Source organism: Nicotiana sylvestris, chromosome 3, assembly GCF_000393655.2.
Source record: "Nicotiana sylvestris chromosome 3, ASM39365v2, whole genome shotgun sequence".
Taxonomy (NCBI): Eukaryota; Viridiplantae; Streptophyta; class Magnoliopsida; order Solanales; family Solanaceae; genus Nicotiana; species Nicotiana sylvestris.
In genome coordinates, this window is record NC_091059.1 from 169,405,296 (window position 1) to 169,428,674 (window position 23,379).

Sequence of the window (23,379 nt, forward strand, 5' to 3'; positions counted from 1 at the left end):
TGGCAAAATGCCAAAGTCCCACATCGGTTGGGAGAAGAGTTGGGGGATTTTCCCCCTATAAAAGAAGGCCTAATGTTTAGGATTTAAACACACCTCTCATTTGCCTTCTCATCTGTTTAAGGCATTTGTATCTTCTCTCTTTAGTATCATTTCACTTGTATTTTTGGAGTGGAATAAAATATTGGTTGTGTCCGAGGAGTAGGCAAAATTAGCCGAACCTCGTAAATTCTGGTGTTCCCTTTATTGTTGCTTTATTGTCTTATCTATTATTTGGTGGTTGTTATAATTTTTGGTATAGTAGTTGTGACTTATTCACACTATATACATTTGACTTCCGCAACAATTATAATCTAAAACATTGCTTTTGGTTTTAAACTGTATAAACTTTTTCCCGCTGCAACGTTAGAATTGCCCAAAGGTACTATCATTTGGACTTTTATCCACATATAGCTAATTTTTGTATTGTGCAAGTAGGGTAAAAGCAAAGGTTGTTGGGGAGAAATATACTTCGCCACCCATAATCAAATGTCTCTTGTTTGAATCCTGAAAATAGAATTGCCTTTGATCGGGAGTGTGTTATCCCCAATATAAAATATTTCGGCACGAATCTGGATTAGATGGTACCAAATATTGGATGGGAAATCGAGGAAAAAAAGTTGTGAACGCATGCCAAAGGAAGAGAAAGGGTTTAAAATTATATTTATTGTGCGTAGGAATAATTCAGCAAAGATGTTGTTACCTCACTTAAATTAAACGGGTATTCTTTTATGCCTAAACGTATTTGGAGTGAATTATCCCCCGAAACACTAATACCAATCTCACAATATGAGATGTTTTGCACATGCGCGCCACGTCAAAACCACGTCAGAAATCTTTTAACTTTCCTCTTTTTCTTTTTCTTTTTCTTTTTCTTACTCATAGTTTTACACTAATAATCCTAATTAACCATTAAAATGCTTCAATAATAATACTAAGCAAAAGGAAAAACCAATACCAGGTAGAAAAATTGCACAAAAAAAAAGACATGTATTAGGAAAACAAGAAAAAATCAGATCGTCGGAGACCCAGTGGTCACCAATAGCTTCAGATTCGACCAAAACAACACCCAAATCACTCAAAACAACCAATATTTGCTACCTGACTAATTCAGAATGACATCTTCAACCAAAATTTTCAACGGAACCAACATTTTCATTCATTCACACCATTATTACATGATTGAAGGTTTCTAATTTGAACCAGTGGACTTGAATTTAAGCCTAAGATTCTATATAGTTCAGTGACTATCTGAGTAATGGACTCTATAACTTTTTACAAGAATCCTTCTATCATTTGATACCAAATTCAACGTGAAATTGATACACGAATTAGCTATACCGGGGAAAACATCCAAATGACAAAATTGTCCTTCTACCGAAGCCTTCTCTTCATATATGCACTTGGGCAATTCCAAGGCTGTAACTAGAAATAAACATTCTCCAGTATAAAACCAAATAATGTTTTAGATTATACAATGTATGTCCCATTTTAATACTATGAATCAAACATCCACTAAGAAATGCATATGCACTAGATAATACAGAATTATTAATCCTTATATTGTAATTTTTGTCTGATAATCTCTGCATTAACTTATCTGCCAACTGAACGACCCCTTGTGGAAGAATTGACGCCCTATAATTGTCAGAACAACAGCTGGATAAGATTTAAATATATATATCATCGGGGTGATTGAATTGATAAAGTGACATCGTTAACCGAACACAAGTGATCATTAGATGGAGGCTGATCAGCTGATCTCACGACAATTCGCCCAATAGAAAATGCAGGCTGTGATGGTTGTGGAAGCGTTTGAGGGTCGTTTTCCAGCATAAAAACTGCAGAGGACATGGTAGGTCTATCTGTTGGATCTTGTTGAACGCAGAGCAACCCGATATGGATGCATTTTGTTATATCAGCTGCCACACAGGACTGCGATAAGCCAGGGTCCATAAGCTCTAATCCTTTCCCTTCACACCACAATTTCCATGCCTATATTTTCAAGATGATATCAGGATGATTTATGCAAGTTGAAATTGACATAACAAAAAAACAAAAAATGGAAAAGGAAGACTCTTACAAAATTAAGGAGGCTCTGACCATATTCTGAAACATAGCCATTGTTTTTCCTCCCACTTACTATCTCAAGGACCAGAACTCCAAAGCTGAAAACATCTGATTTAGTAGAAAAGAGTCCTTCCATTGCATACTCAGGGGACATATATCCACTGTAGAAGTAAAAAAAATTGGTCTTCAGCATCATTCTTATAGCACAATGTCGTTTACACAATGTCAACACATTTTCGAATCATCTTCAGCTATCTAGCTTGCAATTTCACACATCAAATATCACATATGTTTGAATTCTGTTAGGGCGTCATCTAAAAGAATGTTTTAGAGAAAGAGCACGTGTTTGTTTATTTATTTAATTTCTATTAAACATACTCCTTATGTGCAGGCTAGTTCTTCCTCTTTGCGCTCTGCATGTTGAGATATTCTGATCGTGGGACTTAAAGGCGCAAGGTGGCACATCTTTTGTGTTCTAAATATTTCAGACAAATGTAAAAGTCAAATTTTTGGTAGAAGAAAAACTCAATCAGAAGTCTTACTAGGTTCCAACAACTCTATTTGTATTGGCTTCACATTGATTTTCGCAAAACATCTTTGCCATTCCAAAGTCTGATATCTTCGGGTTCATATCTTTGTCCAGTAAAACGTTGCTAGCTTTTACGTCCCTATGAATGATTCTCAGTCGAGAATCCTCATGTAGATACAGAATTCCCCTGGCTATTCCCTTAATAATGTGGAGACGCTGTCTCCAATCCAGAATCTTGTTTTCTCTTGAATCTAGAAAAACAAAGTAAAGAATGAAGTTAGTGAACAATTGTTGCTTAGCGACCAATTGTCCAAATAAGTTTAGGACAAACTGAAGAGGAAGAAGTCCAAGCTTTTGTTGGGCATGAACTCATAGATAAGCAATGCTTCATTTCCCTCTAAGCAGCAACCCAAGAGCCTCACGAGATTTCTGTGCTGCAATCTGGCAATTAAGATGACTTCATTCTTGAACTCTTTCAGCCCTTGACCAGATGCTCTAGAGAGCCTCTTGATTGCAATTGCTATGCCATTGGCTAGTTTTCCCTGGAATGTTATACACAACACCAGATGACCAAAAACTATGGACAAACTGACCCCCTCTAGCAATGTGATAAATGATAGGGATTGTTACCTTGTACACTGTACCAAATCCACCTTCTCCAAGCTTGTTTTCTTCAGAAAAATTTTGTGTAGCAGCACGAATGAGGTCTAGTTTTACAACTGGAAACTCTTTGGACCTCGCCTGCTTTTCGGAGCTAAAATCATCATTCGAAAAATCTTCAGTAAGTGTTTCTTCTATCATGTTAAGCAATTGAGTTTCTTGATTACTTTCATCCCCCTCTGTAGAGATTCAACTTTTGATTGGTTAGCTGGAAAAAAACAGTTTCTTTTAAACCCAATACACCAATAACCTTTTACCTTTGGCTATACGTCTTCTTCTTTTCACATGGTAAAAACTAGTTCCTGCCAGTACAACAGCCAACAGTGCTATAACACCAATGATGATACTAATAAGCTCTGTCTTCGAGGTATTTCCGCCTGAAAACAGAAAATATTTGGTAAATTCAATGCTCAAAATCAATGGTTACCTTGTGAGTAGAATGCCTTGATAATTAAACTTATTTAGTACAACAAACTTGAGATATAGAAAAGTTCATTGTTTAAGACAATCTTCAAATTCAGATTATATAACAGTGGCGTATGAGATTAACAAGCAGTTCTAGGATGCTATTTGTATGTCATTTTATAACCATGAAAACAGTAACCGGAGTTGTAGACTTTTAGTAGAAAATAGAAATATATGTCTACTCAGAAGAACTTTCCCCTCTTTTCAGATAATTGGGGAAACTCAAAAATTAGAATCACATTCTGAATACGTGAATAACAACTTTTTAGTACAATTTTTTGAAATGGTGAAGGGAATATGCAACTCATTGTCAAATAGCTAAATTTAGAGAACATTATCGACATTTATGTCAAACCTGCACTCTCCAGTCAAGAGCCATATTCTTCATTATTTTGTGATATTTCAATTCTGCATGTTGGAGAAGGGGCGACAAAGCGTAGTTTAGTATCATTTGATCAAATCCGAATCCAAATCCAAATCCAAATCTCATTTCACATTCACTCTCATTTTAAGACTATTTCATCTTAAACAAAAACTCAACAATCCAAAACTCAACATTTACTGGGTATGTTGTTGTTGTTGTTGTTAATACTAAAAAGTTTTAAAAATAAAAAGAAGATAAATATTTATAATTTAGAGGGTAAAATAGGTATTTAGCAATTCAAAATTTGAAAAATCTAGTTGAGTGACCTTCTAAGTGCAATAGGCATAATTCAGTGATTTTGTTGTTACAAACGAAAGAAAAGTGACTTTAGAAGATAATTTGGGGTAGCTGAGTGACCATTTGAGTAATTGACTCTTAGTACAAGAAACTTGAGATATAGAAAAGTCCATTGTTTAACCATTGTTCAAATTCAGATTATATAACAAACAGTGGCGTCTGAGATTAACAAGCAGTTCTAGGATGCTATTTGTATGTCAATTTATAACCTTGAAAACTGCAACCGGAGTTCTAAACTTTTCGTAGAAAATAGAAATATATATCTACTCAAAAGAACTATCCCCTCTTTTCAGATAATTGGGGAAAACTCAAAATTAGAATTACATTCTGCTATTTCCTTAAGTTTGTGAGGCCAGTTTTGTCACATGCAATGGTAAATTGCTCTAGCCCCACTGAAATCTGAATACGTGAATAACAACTAGGATTTTTAGGTACAATTTTCTGAAATGGTAAAGAGAATATGCAACTCATTGTCAAACAGCTAAATTTAGAGAACATTATCGACATTTATGTCAAACCTGCACTCTCCGTCCAAGAGCCATATTCTTCATTCTTTTATGACATTTCAATACTTCAAGTTGGAGACGTGACGATTGCCCTTCACTTTGAGGGACAAAGCTTAGTTTAGTCAAGTAACGTAACCTTTTAATGATTGATATTACTAGTAAATGATTTTCTTAATTTATGTGTGTCATGACATTTAAAATGGACCAAAAATGTAGTATAATATGATTAGGATTGTAAAGCTTTTTATATGAATTTGAAGCCATTAGTTTAATGTGAAAGACAGGGAAAATAGGTGCCTCCATATAGATTCTCTGGGAAATTGCTTCCTTTTCTTAGGATATTTGGCTTCACAAACAACCTCTGGAAATAAAACTACTGCATGCAGCTTATCAAATAGTAGAAGAGAAGATCTTTTACTTGCCTTTATCCTCGTTACCCTGGCTGGTCGATCGCTGTGGTGCTCCCGGACCCTGTCCGCCAGGATTACCTTTATCCTTGTTACCCTGGCTGGTCGATGGCTCCCGTCCAGCAGGATTTAAGAACTGATATAGCTCATACCTTAAATTGCAGCTTGCATATAGAACTCTGCATCCGCGTGGTACTCTGGCGTCAGAGAGTAGAGTACTGATTGCAGAAAGAGCAGTATTCAGGCAAGCGCGACAATCTGCAGCTGACAAATTAGGTAGACACTGCACCATGCCATACAACTTCTGAATCGGTTCAAATTCATCAGAATTTGCAGCATATTTAAGGTTGGGATTAACTGAAGTAGCTTGATAGGTAAGGTTATCAAACATTGCACCCAAAATCCCCATAAATTGTTTTGGCCGCGAAACGTTTCTTGTGTTATACAAAATGAAACCACCTGAGTAGTCCAGGGTGGAGGCGAAAGATACATTAGAATAGCGGATCAAACACTCATCATACCATACAATTGCCTGTTTCTTGAGAGCACATGCGCTCAAGATCTCCTCAGTTGCCTCGTCAATGCAGCTTTGGCAGTCTTTAGGTGCGACGTCTCCCCTACAGAGGAATACTCCATGTACTTTATCAGGGTCTTCTCCTTCACTGGCTTTTGCATAGATGAAATTGCCACCGTTATTGTATAGTGATCTGTACAGCAAGCGGTTAAGATTTGACTGAAATTTGCTTCCTTCTGTATAGTCACTACTATTGGTTGAACAAAAGCTTGCCAGGAATCTGTTCTCTATAGGTTTTACGCCCACAAGTATGTTTGACAGAACAAGCAGCGAAAGGAGCAAGAAAATCAGAGTTGTTCGGCTACTGCTTAAAGCTAGAGCAGACGCCATACTTGATTATTTCCAGGTCTTCCAAAATCCTAATGTACTGCCCAATTGACAATGTATATAGGAGGGAAGTTGACTCGCACTCAACAACAGCAAGTCAAGGTCTTCTTACAAGGGCGAATTGGCTACTTTACCTATAGATATTTTCTTTCAAGGTTGTTATAAGTACGCTTCAAGCTAATTAGATCAGAGAAAACTATAGTTTGATTTATTTATCATCTTTGTAAATACAAATTCCCATATGATTGTTACTTTGGGAGGCAATGATATATAGTGAGTTATGTTGACCGTCATGAGGGGAAAAAATCAAAATTAAACTTAATAAAATCTTATCAAAAGTTAGTAATGTTTCAACAAGGATTAAATGAGTTGGTTACATTATCAAGATCAAATTGCATCTCAAAAAGTAAAAATAAACTTTAAACAAAAATATCTAAAACAGTTAAATAAGTACTTTAAGGCCTCTTATTACAACTTTTCTTTAATTAGGCATCCAATACCATTGAGCCGCCTCTGTTGCTTGGCTCATAAAAAATAATGCATAATAAAACAATAATATGTGATTATCACACACTTCAAATATCAAAAAAATAATATGTACTTTTTCAAATAGTTTAAACCTTTAGATATGATTATCACACACTTCAAATACCAAATACCAACTAACAAGTAAATAGGAAAGTGTATGTCACCAGGAAGTTTCGTTCTATTATCCTATTTTATGAAGGTAGACTTTTCTTTTTTGTCTATTTTAAAGAAAAAAGATACAAGGATTAAATAAGCAACTTGACTTTTAATATGTAATTGCGATGTGCATGTAAACTATATTACTAGGTTACTCTTCCAACTGCCAATTTGAAAAGAAGCAACAATATGCCAAAGGACTGTCACATGTCCTATTGTTAGACCCTTGACAAAGCTAATCGGCAAGCGGCGCGCACTGGCGAGGATTTGGCATGATGGTCTTGCCATTGACCTATGTGCGGGGAAATTAACATGCAAGACAATGTGGGTGTTGTAAATGGCAACAAACTGTTGCAAGGGCAAGTGTGATGGACTACACTTCTATTTGAGGGCTATGGTGTGACGGACTACACCAAAATATGAGTGGGCTGAGTGCAAGTAAAGGCCAAGACCTTGACGGAACTATGCGGGCTGGACGGAAGCTTGACAAGGCAAAACGGGAAAGACCTTGGCGCTAAAATAGGGCAACTTAGTGCCAAGGCATTGACATTGGCAATATGATGTTGCCATGACTTAGGTGAGCGGGTTGGCACCTAAGTAAATTGTGGAAAAACGACTTAGCAACGGGAATGGCATCATGACTTGGTGACTTGATGCCAAAATTAGCTTGGCATTGGCAAAAGGCAGACTTGATCAAGTAGGGGCAACTTGACAAGGACAAGCAACTGTGGCAGCGGGCGGGCGTGCGGCTAAGTCATGGGCAACGAGCTGTGGCGATGGCATTGAGCGGGAGCAGTGTCAAAGGCCAAGGCTGGGCGCAAAGCTAACCTTGGGCGTGCAGCAGCTGGCCAGGAACGCGCACATGCAGCGCATATGGAGCGGTTCTCACGTGTGTTGTGCACATGCTATGCAGTTGGGCGATTACAACTGCCTTTGTCCAAGAGTTGCTGATTATAAGGCTGAGTCTTTGCACGTTTTTAAGCATATTCTATCATGACATGCACGTTTTGATCATGGGGATCATGTGCTATCAGTTGGGGGATGTCAACTGAAACAGGAAATCAGTTTTGGGCTTACTATACTATATATATGTGTATTAGCAGCCCCAAAAACGGGCTAAGTACCTAGGGTGGGAAATAGAGAAGATTTAGGCATAGGGTTGTCTATGTCAAGGCTTGAGCATGGCAAAATATGTGCCCCAAACGAGTGGGAAGCACGAGACTCCTTAGGCGGGGGATTTTATAGGGCAGAATCGTGCAAGTCTCGGCTATTTTTGTAAGTTGGTGCTTGCCAAGGGTGGCAGCACCTTGCCAAACTCGAGAATTTCCTTTGTAATTGATTTATTATAAAAGGTTGGAAAAGGGTTCCTGTAAATCTGCTTGTGTCCTTCTATGTTTACATTGCCTTAAATTGATCCTAAGTGTTAAACCTCGAAAGCGAAAGAAAATCGGGCAAGGCTGAAGCCAAGTGGGGACTTGACTGTCGCACAGCGGGCAACATTTTTGGCGGACAGAAAACGCCCATGTGACAACTGGTATCAGAGCGAGGCAGGTTCGTGACGAGGTCGAAACGGCCATGGACAAGACTACAAGATAGTAGGTCAGCGTGCTTGTTCGTGGAAGGGACTCTCTTGGCTTAGAAATTCAAAAAAAGTCAAGGAAGGCAGTGATGCAGGAATTTCGAGTTTGTGGGTGCCAAAAATTAGAGTGGGTTCTTTCAAATCAAGTCAGTTGCGTGCTTTATTTGCTATGGGAATGACGGGCAGGAAAAGCAAATGAGAAAAAACGTTGCACTTGAGGGCAAGGACAATGTAATTCTCAAACGGGTCCTGAACTTGTGATGTCTTTGCAAATGGCGAGCATATGTTGGAAATATTCGACGAGGGCGTCGAATTCAACCGGTTGGGGTGGTTTGTTAGACCCTTGACAAAGCTTATCGGCAAGCGGCGCGGTAGTGGCGAGGATTTGGCATGATGGCCTTGCTATTGGCCTATGTGCGGGGAAATCAACATGCAAGACGATGCGGGTGTTGTCAATGGCAACAAACTATTGCAAGGGCAAGTGTGATGGACTACACTTCTATTTGAGGGCTACGGTGTGACGGACTACACCAAAATATGAGTGGGCTGAGTGCAAGCAAAGTCCAAGACCTTGACGGAACTAGGTGGGCTAGACGAAAGCTTGACAAGGCAAAACGGGAAAGACCTCGGCGCTAAAATAGGGCAGTTTAGTGCCAAGGCAGTGGCATTGGCAATATGATGTTGCCATGACTTAGGTGAGCGGGCTGGCAACTAAGTAAATTGTGGGCAAACGACTTAGCAATGAGAATGGCATCATGGCTTGGTGACTTGATGCCAAAATAGCTTGGCATTGGCAAAAGGCAGACTTGATCAAGTAAGGGCGACTTGACAAGGACAAGCAAATGTGGCAGCGGGCGGGCGTGCAACTAAGTCATGGGCAACGAGCTGTGGCGATGGCATTGAGCGGGAGCAGTGCAAAGTCCAAGGCTGGGGCAAAGCCAGCCTTGGGCGTGCAGCAACTATCCAGGAATGCGCACATGCAGCGCACTCAGAGTGGTTCTCACGTGTGTTGTGCACATGCTATGCAGTTGGGCGGTTACAACTGTCTTTGTCCAAGAGTTGTTGATTATAAGGTGAGTCTTTGCACGTTTTTAAGCATGTTCTATCATGACATGCACGTTTTGATCATGGGGATCATGTCCTATCAGTTGAGGGATGTCAACTGAAATAGAAAATCAGTTTTGGACTTACTACACTATATATATGTGTATTAGCAGCCCTAAAAACGGGCTAAGTACCTAGGGTGGGAAATACCAAAGATATAGGCATAGGGTTGTCTATGTCAAGGCTTGAGCATGGCAAAATATGTGTCATTGCCTTGCCAAACGAGTGGGCAGCATGAGACTCCTTAGGCGGGGGCTTTTATAAGGAAAAATCGTGCAAGTCTCGGCTATTTTTGTGAGTTGGTGCTTGCCAAGGGTGGCAGCACCTTGCCAAACTCGAGAATTTACTTTGTAATTGATTTATTATAAAAGGTTGGGAAAGGGTTCCCGTAAATCTGCTTGTGTCCTTCTATGTTTACATTGCCTTAAATTGATTCTAAGTGTTAAACCTCGAAAGCAAAAGGAAATCGGGCAAGGCTGAAGCCAAGCGGGGACTTCACTGTCGCACAGCGGGCAGCATTTTTGGCGAACAGAAAACGCCCATGTGACAACTGGTATCAGAGCGGAGCAGGTTCATGACGTGGTCGAGACGACCATGGACAAGACTACAAGATAGTAGGTCAGCGTGATTGTTTGTGGAAGGGACTGTCTTGGCTTAGAAATTCAAAAAAGTCAAGGAAGGCAGTGATTCAGAAATTTCGAGTTTGTGGGTGCCAAAAATCAGAGTGGGTTCTTTCAAATCAAGTGAGTTGTGTGTTGGATTTGCTATGGGAATGACAGGAAGGAAAAGCAAATGAGAAAAAATATTGCACTTGAGGGCAAGGACAATGTAATTCTCAAACGGGTCCTGAACTTGTGATGTCTTTGCAAATGGCGAGCATGTGTTGGGAATATTCGACGAGGGTGTCGAATTCAACTGGTTGGGGTGGTTTGCTAGACCCTTGACAAAGCTTATCGGCAAGCGGCGCGATAGTGGCGAGAATTTGGCATGATGGCCTTGCCATTGGCCTATGTGCGGGGAAATCAACATGCAAGACGATGCGGGTGTTGTCAATGGCAACAAACTATTGTAAGGGCAAGTGTGACGTACTACACTTTTATTTTAGGGCTACGGTGTGACAGACTACACCAAAATATGAGTGGGCTGAGTGCAAGCAAAGGCCAAGACCTTGACGGAACTAGGCGGGCTGGACGGAAGCTTGACAAGGCAAAACGGGAAAGACCTCGGCGCTAAAATAGGGCAGCTTAGTGCCAAGGCAGTGGCCTTGACAATATGATGTTGCCATGACTTAGGTGAGCGGGCTGCCACCTAAGTAAATTGTGGGCAAACGACTTAGCAACAAGAATGGCATCATGGCTTGGTGACTTGATGCCAAAATAGCTTGGCATTGGCAAAAGGCATACTTGATCAAGTAAGGGCGACTTGACAAGGACAAGCAAATGTGGCAGCGGGCGGGCGGGCAGCTAAGTCATGGGCAACGATCTGTGGCGATGGCATTGAGCGGGAGCAGTGTCAAAGTCCAAGGCTGGGCGCAAAGCCAGCCTTGGGTGTGCAGCAGCTATCCAGGAACGCGCACATGCAGTGCACATGGAGTGGTTCTTACGTGTGTTGTGCACATGCTATGCAGTTGGGCGGTTACAATTGCCTTTGTCCAAGAGTTGCTGATTATAAGGTTAGTCTTTGCACGTTTTTAAGCATGTTCTATCTTACATGCACGTTTTGATCATGGGGATCATGTCCTATCAGTTGGGGGATGTCAACTGAAATAGGAAATCAGTTTTGGGCTTACTACACTATATATGTGTGTAATAGCAGCCCCAAAAACGGGCTAAGTACCTAGGGTGGGAAATAGCAAAGATATAGGCATAGGGTTGTCTATGTCAAGGGTTGAGCATGGCAAAATATGTGTCATTTCCTTCCCAAACGAGTGGGCAGCACGAGACTCCTTAGGCGGGGGCTTTTATAAGGCAGAATCGTGCAAGTCTCGGCTATTTTTGTGAGTTGGTGCTTGCCAAGGGTGGCAGCACCTTGCCAAACTCGAGAATTTCCTTTGTAATTGATTTATTATAAAAGGTTGGGAAAGGGTTCCCGTAAATCTGTTTGTGTCTTTCTATGTTTACATTGCCTTAAATTGATTTTAAGTGTTAAACCTCAAAAGCAAAAGAAAATCGGGCAAAGCTGAAGCCAAGTGGGGACTTGACTGCCGCACAGAGAGCAGCATTTTCGGCGGATAGAAAATGCCCATGTGACAACTGGTATCAGAGCGGAGCAGGTTCGTGACGAGGTCGCGACATCCATGGACAATACTACAAGACAGTGGGTCAGCGTGCTTGTTCGTGGAAGGGACTGTCTTGGCTTAGAAATTCAAAAAAGTCAAGGAAGGCAGTGATTCAGAAATTTCGAGTTTGTGGGTGCCAAAAATTAGAGTGGGTTCTTTCAAATCAAGTGAGTTGCGTGCTGGATTTGCTATGGGAATGACGGGAAGGAAAAGCAAACGAGAAAAAACGTTGCACTTGAGGGCAAGGACAACGTAATTCTCAAACGGGTGCTGAACTTATGATGTCTTTGCAAATGGCGAGCATGTGTTGGGAATATTCGATGAGGGCATCGAATTCAACTGTTTGGGGTGGTTTGTTAGATCCTTGACAAAGCTGATCGGCAAGCGGCGCGGTAGTGGCGAATATTTGGCATGATGGCCTTGCCATTGGCCTATGTGCGGGAAAATCAACATGCAAGACAATGCAGGTGTTGTCAATGGCAACAAACTTTTGCAAGGGCAAGTGTGACAGACTACACTTCTATTTGAGGGCTACAGTATGACGGACTACACCAAAATATGAGTGGGCTGAGTGCAAGCAAAGTCCAATACCTTGACGGAACTAGGCGGGCTGGACGGAAGCTTGACAAGGCAAAACGGGAAAGACCTCGGCGCTAAAATAGCGCAGCTTAGTGCCAAGGCAGTAGCATTGGCAATATGATGTTGCCATGACTTAGGTGAGCAGGCTGGCACCTAAGTAAATTGTGGGCAAACGAATTAGCAATGGGAATGGCATCATGGCTTGGTGACTTGATGCCAAAATTAGCTTGGCATTGGCAAAAGGTAGACTTTATCAAGTAGGGGCAACTTGGCAAGGACAAGCAACTGTGGCAGCGGACGGGCGGGAGGCTAAGTCATGGGCAACGAGTTGTGGCAATGGCATTGAGCGGGAGCAGTGTCAAAGGCCAAGGCTGGGCGCAAAGCCAGCCTTGGGGGTACAGTAGCTGGCCAGGAACACGCACATGCAGCGCACATGGAGTGGTTCTCACGTGTGATGTGCACATGTTATGCAGTTGGGCGGTTACAACTGCCTTAGTCCAAGAGTTGCTGATTATAAGGCTGAGTTTTTGCACGTTTTTAAGCATGTTCTAGACATGCATGATTTGATCATGGGGATCATGTCCTATCAGTTGGGGGATGTCAACTGAAATAGGAAATCAGTTTTGGGCTTACTACACTATATATATGTGTATTAGCAGCCCCAAAAATGGGCTAAGTACCTAGGGTGGGAAATAGCAAAGTTATAGGCATAGGGTTGTCTATGTCAAGGCTTGAGCATGACAAAATATGTGCCATTGCCTTCCCAAACGAGTGGGCAGCACGAGACTCTTTAGGCGGGGGATTTTATAGGGCAGAATCGTGCAAGTCTCGGCTATTTTTGTGAGTTGGTGCCTGCCAAGGGTGGCAGCACCTTGCCAAACTCGAAAATTTCCTTTGTAATTGATTTATTATAAAAGGTTGGGAAAGGGTTCCCGTAAATCTGCTTGTGTCCTTCTATGTTTACATTGCCTTAAATTGATTCTAAGTGTTAAACTTCGAAATCAAAAGAAAATTGGGCAAGGCTGAAGCCAATTGGGGACTTGACTGTCGCACAGCGGGTAGCATTTTCGGTGGACAGAAAATGCCCATGTGAAAACTGGTATCAGAGTGGAGTAGGTTCATGGCAAGGTCGAGACGGCCATGGACAAGACTACAAGACAGTGGGTCAGCGTGCTTGTTCGTGGAAGGGACTATCTTGGCTTAGAAATTCAAAAAAGTCAAGGAAGACAGTGATGCAGAAATTTCGAGTTTGTGGGTGCCAAAAATCAGAGTGGGTTCTTTCAAATCAAGTCAGTTGTGTGCTGGATTTGCTATGGGAATGACGGGCTGGAAAAGAAAATGAGAAAAAACGTTGCACTTGAGGGCAAGGACAACATAATTCTCAAACGGGTGCTGAACTTGTGATGTCTTTGCAAATGGCGAGCATGTGTTGGGAATATTCGACGAGGGCATCGAATTCAACTGTTTGGTGTGGTTTGTTAGACCCTTGAAAAAGCTGATCGGCAAGCGGCGCGGTAGTGGCGAGGATGTGGCATGATGGCCTTGCCATTGGCCTATGTGCGGGGAAATCAACATGCAAGACAATGCAGGTGTTGTCAATGGCAACAAACTGTTGCAAAGGCAAGTGTGACGGACTACAGTTCTATTTGAGGGCTACGGTGTGACGGACTACACCAAAATATGAGTGGGCTGAGTACAAGCAAAGGCCAAAACCTTGACGGAACTAGGTGGGTTGGACGGAAGCTTGACAAGGCAAAACGGGAAAGACCTCGGCGCTAAAATAGGGCAGCTTAGTGCCAAGGCAGTGGCATTGGAAATATGATGTTGTCATGACTTAGGTGAGCGGGCTGGAACCTATGTAAATAGTGGGCAAACGACTTAGCAACGGGAATGGCATCATGGCTTGGTGGCTTGATGCCAAAATCAGCTTGGCATTGGCAAAAGGCAGACTTGATCAAGTAGGGGCGACTTGACAAGGACAAGCAACTGTGGCAGCGGGCGGGCGTGTGGCTAAGTCGTGGTCAACAAGTTGTGGCGATGGCATTGAGCGGGAGAAGTGTCAAAGGCCAAGGCTAGGCACAAATCCAGCCTTGGGCGTGCAGCAGCTGGCCAGGAACGCGCACATGCAGCACACATGGAGTGGTTCTCACGTGTGCTGTGCACATGCTATGCAGGTGGGCGGTTACAACTGCCTTTGTCCAAGAGTTGCTGATTATAAAGCTGAGTCTTTGCACGTTTTTAAGCATGTTCTAGACATGCACATTTTGATCATGGGGATCATGTCCTATCGGTTGGGGGATATCAACTGAAATAGGAAATTAGTTTTGGACTTACTACACTATATATGTGTGTATTAGCATCCCCAAAAACGGGCTAAGTACCTAGGGTGAGAAATAGCAAAGATAAAGGCATAGGGTTGTCTATGGCAAGGCTTGAGCATGGCAAAATATGTGCCATTGCCTTGCCAAACGAGTGGGAAGCACGAGACTCCTTAGGCGGGGGCTTTTATCGGGCAGAATCGTGCAAGTCTTGGCTATTTTTGTGAGTTGGTGTCTGCCAAGGGTGGTAGCACCTTGCCAAACTCGAGAATTTCCTTTGTAATTGATTTATTATAAAAGGTTGGGAAAGGGTTCCCATAAATCTGCTTGTGTCCTTCTATATTTACATTGCCTTAAATTGATTCTACGTGTTAAACCTCGAAAGCAAAAGAAAATAAGGCAAGGCTGAAGCCAAGTGGGGACTTGACTGCAGCACAACGGGCAGTATTTTCGGAGGACAGAAAATGCCTATGTGACAACTGGTATCAGAGCGGAGTAGGTTCGTGACGAGGTCAAGACGGCCATGGACAAGACTACAAGACAATGGGTCAGCGTGCTTGTTCGTGGAAGGGACTGTCTTGGCTTAGAAATTCAAAAAAGTCAAGGAAGGTAGTGATGCAGAAATTTCGAGTTTGTGGGTGCCAAAAATCAGAGTGGGTTTTTTCAAATCAAGTTAGTTGCTTGCTGGATTTGTTATGGGAATGACGGGCAGGAAAAGCAAATGAGAAAAAACGTTGCACTTGAGGGCAAGGACAACGTAATTCTCAAACGGGTCCTGAACTTGTGATGTTTTTGCAAATGGCGAGCATGTATTGGGAATATTCGACGAGGGCATCGAATTCAACTGGTTGGGGTGGTTTGTTAGACCCTTGACAAAGCTGATCGGCAAGCGGCACAGTAGTGGCGAAGATTTGGTATGATAGCCTTACCATTGGCCTATGTGCGGGGAAATCAACATGCAAGACAATACGGGTGTTGTCAATGGCAACAAACTGTTGCAAGGGCAAGTGTGACGGACTACACTTCTATTTGAGGGCTACGGTATGACGGACTACACCAAAATATGAGTGGGCTAAGTGCAAGCAACGGCCAAGACCTTGACGAAACTAGGCGGGCTGGACGGAAGCTTGACAAGGGAAAACGGGAAAGACCTCGGCGCTAAAATAGGGCAGCTTAGTGCCAAGGCAGTGGCATTGGCAATATGATGTTGCCATGACTTAGGTGAGCAGGCTGGCACCTAAGTAAATTGTTGGCAATTTACTTAGCAATGGGAATGGCATCATAGCTTGGTGACTTAATGCCAAAATCAGCTTGGCATTGGCAAAAGGCTGACTTGATCAAGTAGGGGCGACTTGACAAGGACAAGCAACTGTGGCAGCGGGCGGGCATGCGGCTAAGTCATGGGCAACGAGCTGTGGCGATGTCATTGAGCGGGAGCAGTGTCAAAGGCCAAGGCTGGGCGCAAAGCCAGCCTTGGGCGTGCAGCATCTGTCCAGGAACGCGCACATGGAGCGGTTCTCACGTGTGCTATGCACATGCTATGCAGTTGGGCGATTACAACTGCCTTTGTCCAAGAGTTGTTGATTATAAGGCTGAGTCTTTGCACGTTTTTAAGCATGTTCTAGACATGCACATTTTGATCATGGGGATCATGTCCTATCAGTTGGGGGATAACAACTGAAATAGGAAATCAGTTTGGACTTACTACACTATATATGTGTGTATTAGCATCCCCAAAAATGGGCTAAGTACCTAGGGTGAGAAATAGCAAAGATAAAGGCATAGGGTTATCTATGGCAAGGCTTGAGCATGGCAAAATATGTGCCATTGCCTTGCCAAACGAGTGGGAAGCACGAGACTCCTTAGGGGGGGGCTTTTATCGGGCAGAATCGTGCAAGTCTTGGCTATTTTTGTGAGTTGGTGTCTGCCAAGGGTGGCAGCACCTTGCCAAACTCGAGAATTTCCTTTGTAATTGATTTATTATAAAAGGTTGGGAAAGGGTTCCCATAAATCTGCTTGTGTCCTTCTATGTTTACATTGCCTTAAATTGATTCTACGTGTTAAACCTCGAAAGCAAAAGAAAATCAGGCAAGGCTGAAGCCAAGTGGGGACTTGACTGCAGCACAACGGGCAGTATTTTCGGCGGACAGAAAATGCCCATGTGACAACTGGTATCAGAGCGGAGTAGGTTCGTGACGAGGTCGAGACGGCCATGGACAAGACTACAAGACAATGGGTCAGCGTGCTTGTTCGTGGAAGGGACTGTCTTGGCTTAGAAATTCAAAAAAGTCAAGGAAGACAGTGATGCAGAAATTTCGAGTTTGTGGGTGCCAAAAATCAGAGTGGGTTTTTTCAAATCAAGTCAGTTGCTTGCTGGATTTGCTATGGGAATGACGGGCAGGAAAAGCATATGAGAAAAAACGTTGCACTTGAGGGCAAGGACAACGTAATTCTCAAAACGAGTCCTAAACTTGTGATGTCTTGCAAATGGCGAGCATGTGTTGGGAATATTCTACGAGGGCGTCGAATTCAACTGGTTGGGGTGGTTTGTTAGACCCTTGACAAAGCTGATTGGCAAGTGGCGCGGTAGTGGCGAAGATTTGGCATGATAGCCTTACCACTGGCCTATGTGCGGGGAAATCAACATGCAAGACAATACGGGTATTGTCAATGGCAAAAAACTGTTGCAAGGGCAAGTGTGACGGACTACACTTCTATTTGAGGGCTACGGTGTGACGGACTACACCAAAATATGAGTGGGCTGAGTGCAAGTAAAGGCCAAGACCTTGACGGAACTAGGCGGGCTGGACGGAAGCTTGACAAGGCAAAACGGGAAAGACCTCGGCGCTAAAATAGGGCAGCTTAGTGCCAAGGCAGTGGCATTGGCAATATGATGTTGTCATGACTTAGGTGAGCGGGCTGGCACCTAAGTAAATTGTTGGTAAATGACTTAGCAACGGGAATGGCATCATAGCTTGGTGACTTACTGCCAAAATCAATTTGGCATTGGCAGAAGGCTGACTTGATCAAGTAGGGGCGACTTGACAAGGACAAGAAACTGTGGCAGCGGGCGGGCATGCGGCTAAGTCATGGGCAACGAGTTGTGGCGATGGCATTGAGCGGGAGCAGTGTCAAAGGCCAAGGCTGGGCGCAAAGCCATCCTTGGGCGTGCAGCATCTGGCTAGGAACGCGCACATGGAGTGGTTCTCACGTGTGCTATGCACATGCTATGCAGTTGGGCGGTTACAACTGCTTTTGTCCAAGAGTTGTTGATTATAAGGCTGAGTCTTTGCACGTTTTTAAGCATGTTCTATCATGACATCCACGTTTTGATCATGGAGATCATGTCCTATCAGTTGGGAGATGTCAATTCAAATAGGAAATCAGTTTTGGGCTTACTACACTATATATATGTGTATTAGCATCCCCAAAAACAGGCTAAGTACCTAGGGTGGGAAATAGCAAAGATATAGGCATAGGGTTGTCTATATCAAGGCTTGAGCATGGCAAAATATGTGTCATTGCCTTGCCAAACGAGTGGGCAGCATGAGACTCCTTAGGCGGGGGCTTTTATAAGGCAGAATCGTGCAAGTCTCGGCTATTTTTGTGAGTTGGTGAGTGCCAAGGGTGGCAGCACCTTGCCAAACTCGAGAATTTCCTTTGTAATTGATTTATTATAAAAGGTTAGGAAAGGGTTCCTGTAAATCTGCTTGTGTCCTTCTATGTTTACATTGCCTTAAATTGATTCTAAGTGTTAAACCTCGAAATCAAAAAAAAATCGGGCAAGGTAGAAGCCAAGTGGGGACTTGACTGCCGCACAGCGGGCAGCATTTTCGGCGGATAGAAAACGCCCATGTGACAACTGGTATCAGAGTGGAGCAGATTCGTGACGAGGTTGAGACGGCCATGGACAAGACTATAAGATAGTGGGTCAGCGTGCTTGTTCGTGGAAGGGACTGTCTTGGCTTAGAAATTCAAAAAAGTCAAGGAAGGCAGTGATGCAGAAATTTCGAGTTTGTGGGTGCCAAAAATCAAAGTGGGTTCTTTAAAATCAAGTCAATTGCGTGCTGGATCTGCTATGGGAATGAAGGGTAGGAAAAGCAAAAGAGAAAAAATGTTGCACTTGAGGGCAAGGACAACGTAATTCTCAAACGGGTGCTGAACTTGTGATGTCTTTGCAAATGGCGAGCATGTGTTGGGAATATTTGTTGCGACCCAAAAACACTCACGCAAGTGCACGTGATCGTCAAGACAATTTCTTTATCTACCCAAGAGATTGTTCACAAAAGAGAAATGTAATTGTTTTACTACTTAAACTATAAAGAATTAATCTAACTAAAGCAAGTAACCAAACGAAGAGCAATTTCGAGTAACAAACAATAGGAGAGGATATTCCAGGGTCATGGGCATAGTTAACAATCGTGTTGTGTTCTTGGCTTAAATTGACTAATCAATTTATCTGGGTTATTGATTGACAGGGTTGATATTACTCATAAGAATCTGTCGAGTTCTTACTCATAAGAATATGTCTATGGAATTAAGGTTAACAAGAACGCATTTACAATTCCTGTATTTCAACCAAGCAAGGCAATTGGGTATATGTTTATCCCAATTGCTAATCCGTTCCCCGAGGCCCGGGTTTAAGAACTTGCTCTATTTAATTCTGTATGCAATCTAGAGTTCTCACTTTCGAGTTCAACTAAAGATTCGTAGATAGTATTTCACTGTTAGCTACTCAGCAAAATAATTGAACGCAGAATTAAATAAACAACTCAATATGATAAACCAACTTTGTCAAATTAAACTACAAACAACAACATTCATGTTTTACCCATGACCCTAGAACAATGGGTTTTAGCCACTCATACTAGTGTTCATCATAAATAAGTTCAATGTCATCACAAAATAGCAAAAATAAGAGAAGAAAAGAAGAACTTGATGGTCAAAACTCCTCCTTGCCTCTTGCCTCTCTATTTCTTCCACTAAACTATGAAAACCTTCCACCCTTTAACCTTGGGCGAGCTTGAATTTATATAGGTTAAGTGGGTCTCTCTCCAGATTTCCAATTTTACCCCTAAATAACATTTTTCCGGACCGGGCACGCGCGAGCTCGCGCATAACTTTGCGCGTTTCTTCGCGCATGATTCTGCCTCGGCCTTTCTTATGCGCAAACTCCTGCGTGCCTTCGCGCGTTTCTTCGCGCACCTGGAGCTTGATTTCGTCCATTTTTTCATCTCGTCCTTGCGTGCACTCAACTCCGAGGGGTTGTTCTTGCTCATAAATCATTCCAATATCCTCTTGAAATCATCATATAGGCTCTTCATCCTGCATTGTATACATATCACAATTAAAGCCTATTTTTCATCAATTAACCATAATATGTCATTGGAATATAATCAAGCGGAAGCATAAACAATAGCTAAATCACCTAGATTTCGCCTATTATCAACACTCCACACTTAATTCACTGCTAGCCCTCGAGTAATCAACTATACTCTCTAGAGAATCCTTTACTCCACCGTTTCCCTTAACGCATTACACCTAGAACAATGTACATGTATTCCGCCTAGCAGTGAACAATCCTAGCCCCAAATTTGACTCTCAAGTGCCATGCATTATTCACACTTCCTCAAAGTACTCTACACAGAAGTCAAGACTTGCTTTTCCGTCACGAATCATATGCCCTCACAATTACATCAACACAAACTGAGTTCAATTCACCACATTCAATTCATATACTCACATATATCCAGGAAATCACTCACTCTCACAAAAGAGGTCACATGCATGCAATTGGTACCATAAGTTTTCCCTTAATGTAAATCTCTACTAATGTAGGCTAGCTCGATCCAAAATCAATTAGGATTTTTTTATGGTTGTAATGTGGGCTAAGGGACGGGTAGGATGTATTTAGGAATAGTGACTCAACCCCTAAGCACTTTAACACATCACATGAGCAATTTTTAGCGCAAATTCTTCAACTCACTTCTCATTTAAACACAATATCATCCCACAAATACTTCATTCTTCTTTAAGCACTCTATTAATTCATTCCCACTAGCTGGAACAAGACACAATGTAATCATCTCTTCTTCTACTTTTTTTTGATATTTTTTTTTCTGGTTTATTCTTCTTGTCACTCAATTTCTGCTAGTGGTGTATTCGTTTACAACATAAGTTCACATTCCATCCTTTTATTGGTTCCACTCAAAAGCCACCCCACACTTATTTCCTTCTTACTTTTTGTAGCGCTCCTCTCACAATTTAAGTGCTTTAAGAAGTAAAAAGATCAAAACAATGTCAATTAAGAACAAAAAGGTATAGGCTTGTAATGCGGGTGCCAAACAAAAGTCTAAAGGCTCAAAAGGGTTAACTAGGGACAAATTTTATTTGTGATAAGCAATTAAGCTCAAAAAGGTCAAAGAAAGCCTAACATTATTTTTCAAACCGAGCATCACCTAAAATTTCGCTTCAACTCACATATCGGGCAAGTTCTAGACACAAGTACAATACGTGGACTACACAAAACTCACCACACATGGCATAAGACTCATTCCAGATCAGCTCATCAAGACACTCCATCACGAGCATTCAATTCGATAACAAACATACAAATTAAGGCACTTTCAGTGAGATTCAACAATTAGGACTAAGCGTTACACTCTAGGGGTGTGTCAACGTTGTGGGTTCTCTTTCAATTTTATAGCTCGTAGCCCATTACCCTAATCTACAAATCAAAAAGAAAACAAAAATAAAAACTACCTATGCCCGGTTCAAGCTAAACCCTTGGAAAAGAACCGCGGCTTAAAGAAAAACCAAGGGGGAATTGCTACACTACCTAAGAAAAAAATAAAAAATCTTTTTGTTGTTTTCTCTAGACTCACTTCCCTCAAGAAAATCGTCTAAAAGATCCGTCATCAGGAAGAGCCTACAATTTTTTTCAGTTTTTCAGTTTTTTTTTTCGGCTCAGTCCCTCAACCCCGTCGAAAGGGATTCGTCGTCGGGACGAGCCATTTATCTAAATTAACAAAAAAAACTACTCCTGCTTAACAAAAACTATCAAGTCAACATGAAACAAACAAAACAACCCGGCAATTTGTATAACTACATACAACCTACAATGAAGGAATACCCCACCCCACACTTAAAAAAAAAAGACAAGTCCCCATGGCTTAAAACTTAAAAGAGTAGTGAGGTAAAGAGACTTCCCTGAAGCTTTACTCTTGATCGGAAACGGTTTTGGGGTTCACATTGCACGCACGCCCCAAAGCTCGCAGCCAACCCATGAACTTCTTTTCCGACCTGACTTGTCGGTCAGTTATCGCATCCATACGAGTGCCCAAATCATTCATGGAGGTGCGTAGACCAGCCACCTCCTGCTCCAATGTGGTGTGCCGGGACACTCTGGCAGTTCCTGAAGAGGACGCTGCTCGTGACAGTGCTGCAGCTATTGCGCTGGGCACATGGGCCTGCGCTTCGCCTTCCACATCCATTTGCTCTTTCTCTTCCTCCTCCGAAGCATCAGAACCACTCTCATCCCCTCCACATGCCGCTGCTGCTGGGGCTGCCCTCGAGGTGTTCTTGCCAGGTCGGATCTTGTGGCTTTTTCTTACCAGCCCGTCCACACGAGTATTTTTAGGTACCTGCACTTTCTTGCAAAGCTTAGTCACCAAGGATGGGAAAAAGAACCCACACAGGCATTGGGGGCATCGGATAAGCATCTCGTCGTGGATCACTTTGGCCATGTCGAAGGGAAGACCCTTGATGAAACACCAAATCAATGTAGCCCGGGATTCATTCACCTCCATAGTATTTTTGGAGGGAATAAGGCGACTGTTAATCACATACATCCAGCTCTTCGCCTCTGGAGTTAAAACGGAGGAGTGGAACTTCTCTCCATGTTCCATCCACTCTACCATTTTTCCTGGTACGCAAATGTCATCAAAGAAACGCTCCCACTTGGCATCGGTTGGATTTCGCCCATATTCATAAAAGTCAGTATTCGCGGGCAGAGAGTCGGGCAATTGATATGCTGTGCGTATTGCCTCAATGGAGGCATCCACCGCCTTGCGGAGCACTATGACCACATTGTTGACATGCTCTAGTAGATTAGCATAGAATTCGTGTACAACCAGTACATTAGCCTCCCCTGGCTCGTCAATGACGGCCTGCAAATCCCGCTCCATCAACTCATTGTACATGTGGGGGCATCGTTCCTTGACCTTTTTGATGTCAATGCCCCTTTCCGGAATTGGCTTCTTGGCAGCCTTCTCTGTAAAATGGGTCTAAGCCTCAGTGGAGACAAATTTGTTGTTGTCATAGGGACATGCAGGAGCTGCCCTTTGGCGGCTTGAGGATGGACCCCTGGCTTGGCGCTTTTTCGATGGTGCCATAATACCTGCAAAACTTGGACACATTAGCTCAGCCCAACAAAAATAGTGTGACTTAATGCGGTTACTCAGACTTCACACGCAAAATTGGTCACAACTACATAATCATTCTCATTGAGGCATTTCCACAAACACCTTGTGGGCATTAGGCT

General features: G+C 42.5%; 1 protein-coding gene across 3 annotated transcripts; it reads right to left on the minus strand.

The window, feature by feature from the left end:
• Positions 1-1,227: 1,227 nt before the first annotated feature.
• On the minus strand, positions 1,228-6,409 carry LOC104238441 (cysteine-rich receptor-like protein kinase 15). Of its 3 annotated transcripts, none has more exons than XM_009792793.2 (7): positions 5,410-6,408; positions 3,553-3,672; positions 3,266-3,474; positions 2,988-3,177; positions 2,649-2,886; positions 2,120-2,267; positions 1,228-2,031 (listed from the first exon to the last, which is right to left on the minus strand). In XM_009792793.2, exons 1-7 carry the CDS (start codon positions 6,296-6,298, stop codon positions 1,720-1,722), a joined length of 2,106 nt encoding a protein of 701 aa, XP_009791095.1. In that variant the 5' UTR covers positions 6,299-6,408; the 3' UTR covers positions 1,228-1,719. The 3 variants fall into 3 exon arrangements, with proteins under 3 accessions (XP_009791095.1, XP_009791094.1, XP_009791096.1); XM_009792792.2 differs by having other exon boundaries at positions 1,229-2,031; positions 2,967-3,177; XM_009792794.2 differs by having other exon boundaries at positions 1,911-2,031; positions 2,140-2,267; positions 2,967-3,177; positions 5,410-6,409.
• Positions 6,410-23,379: the final 16,970 nt, after the last annotated feature.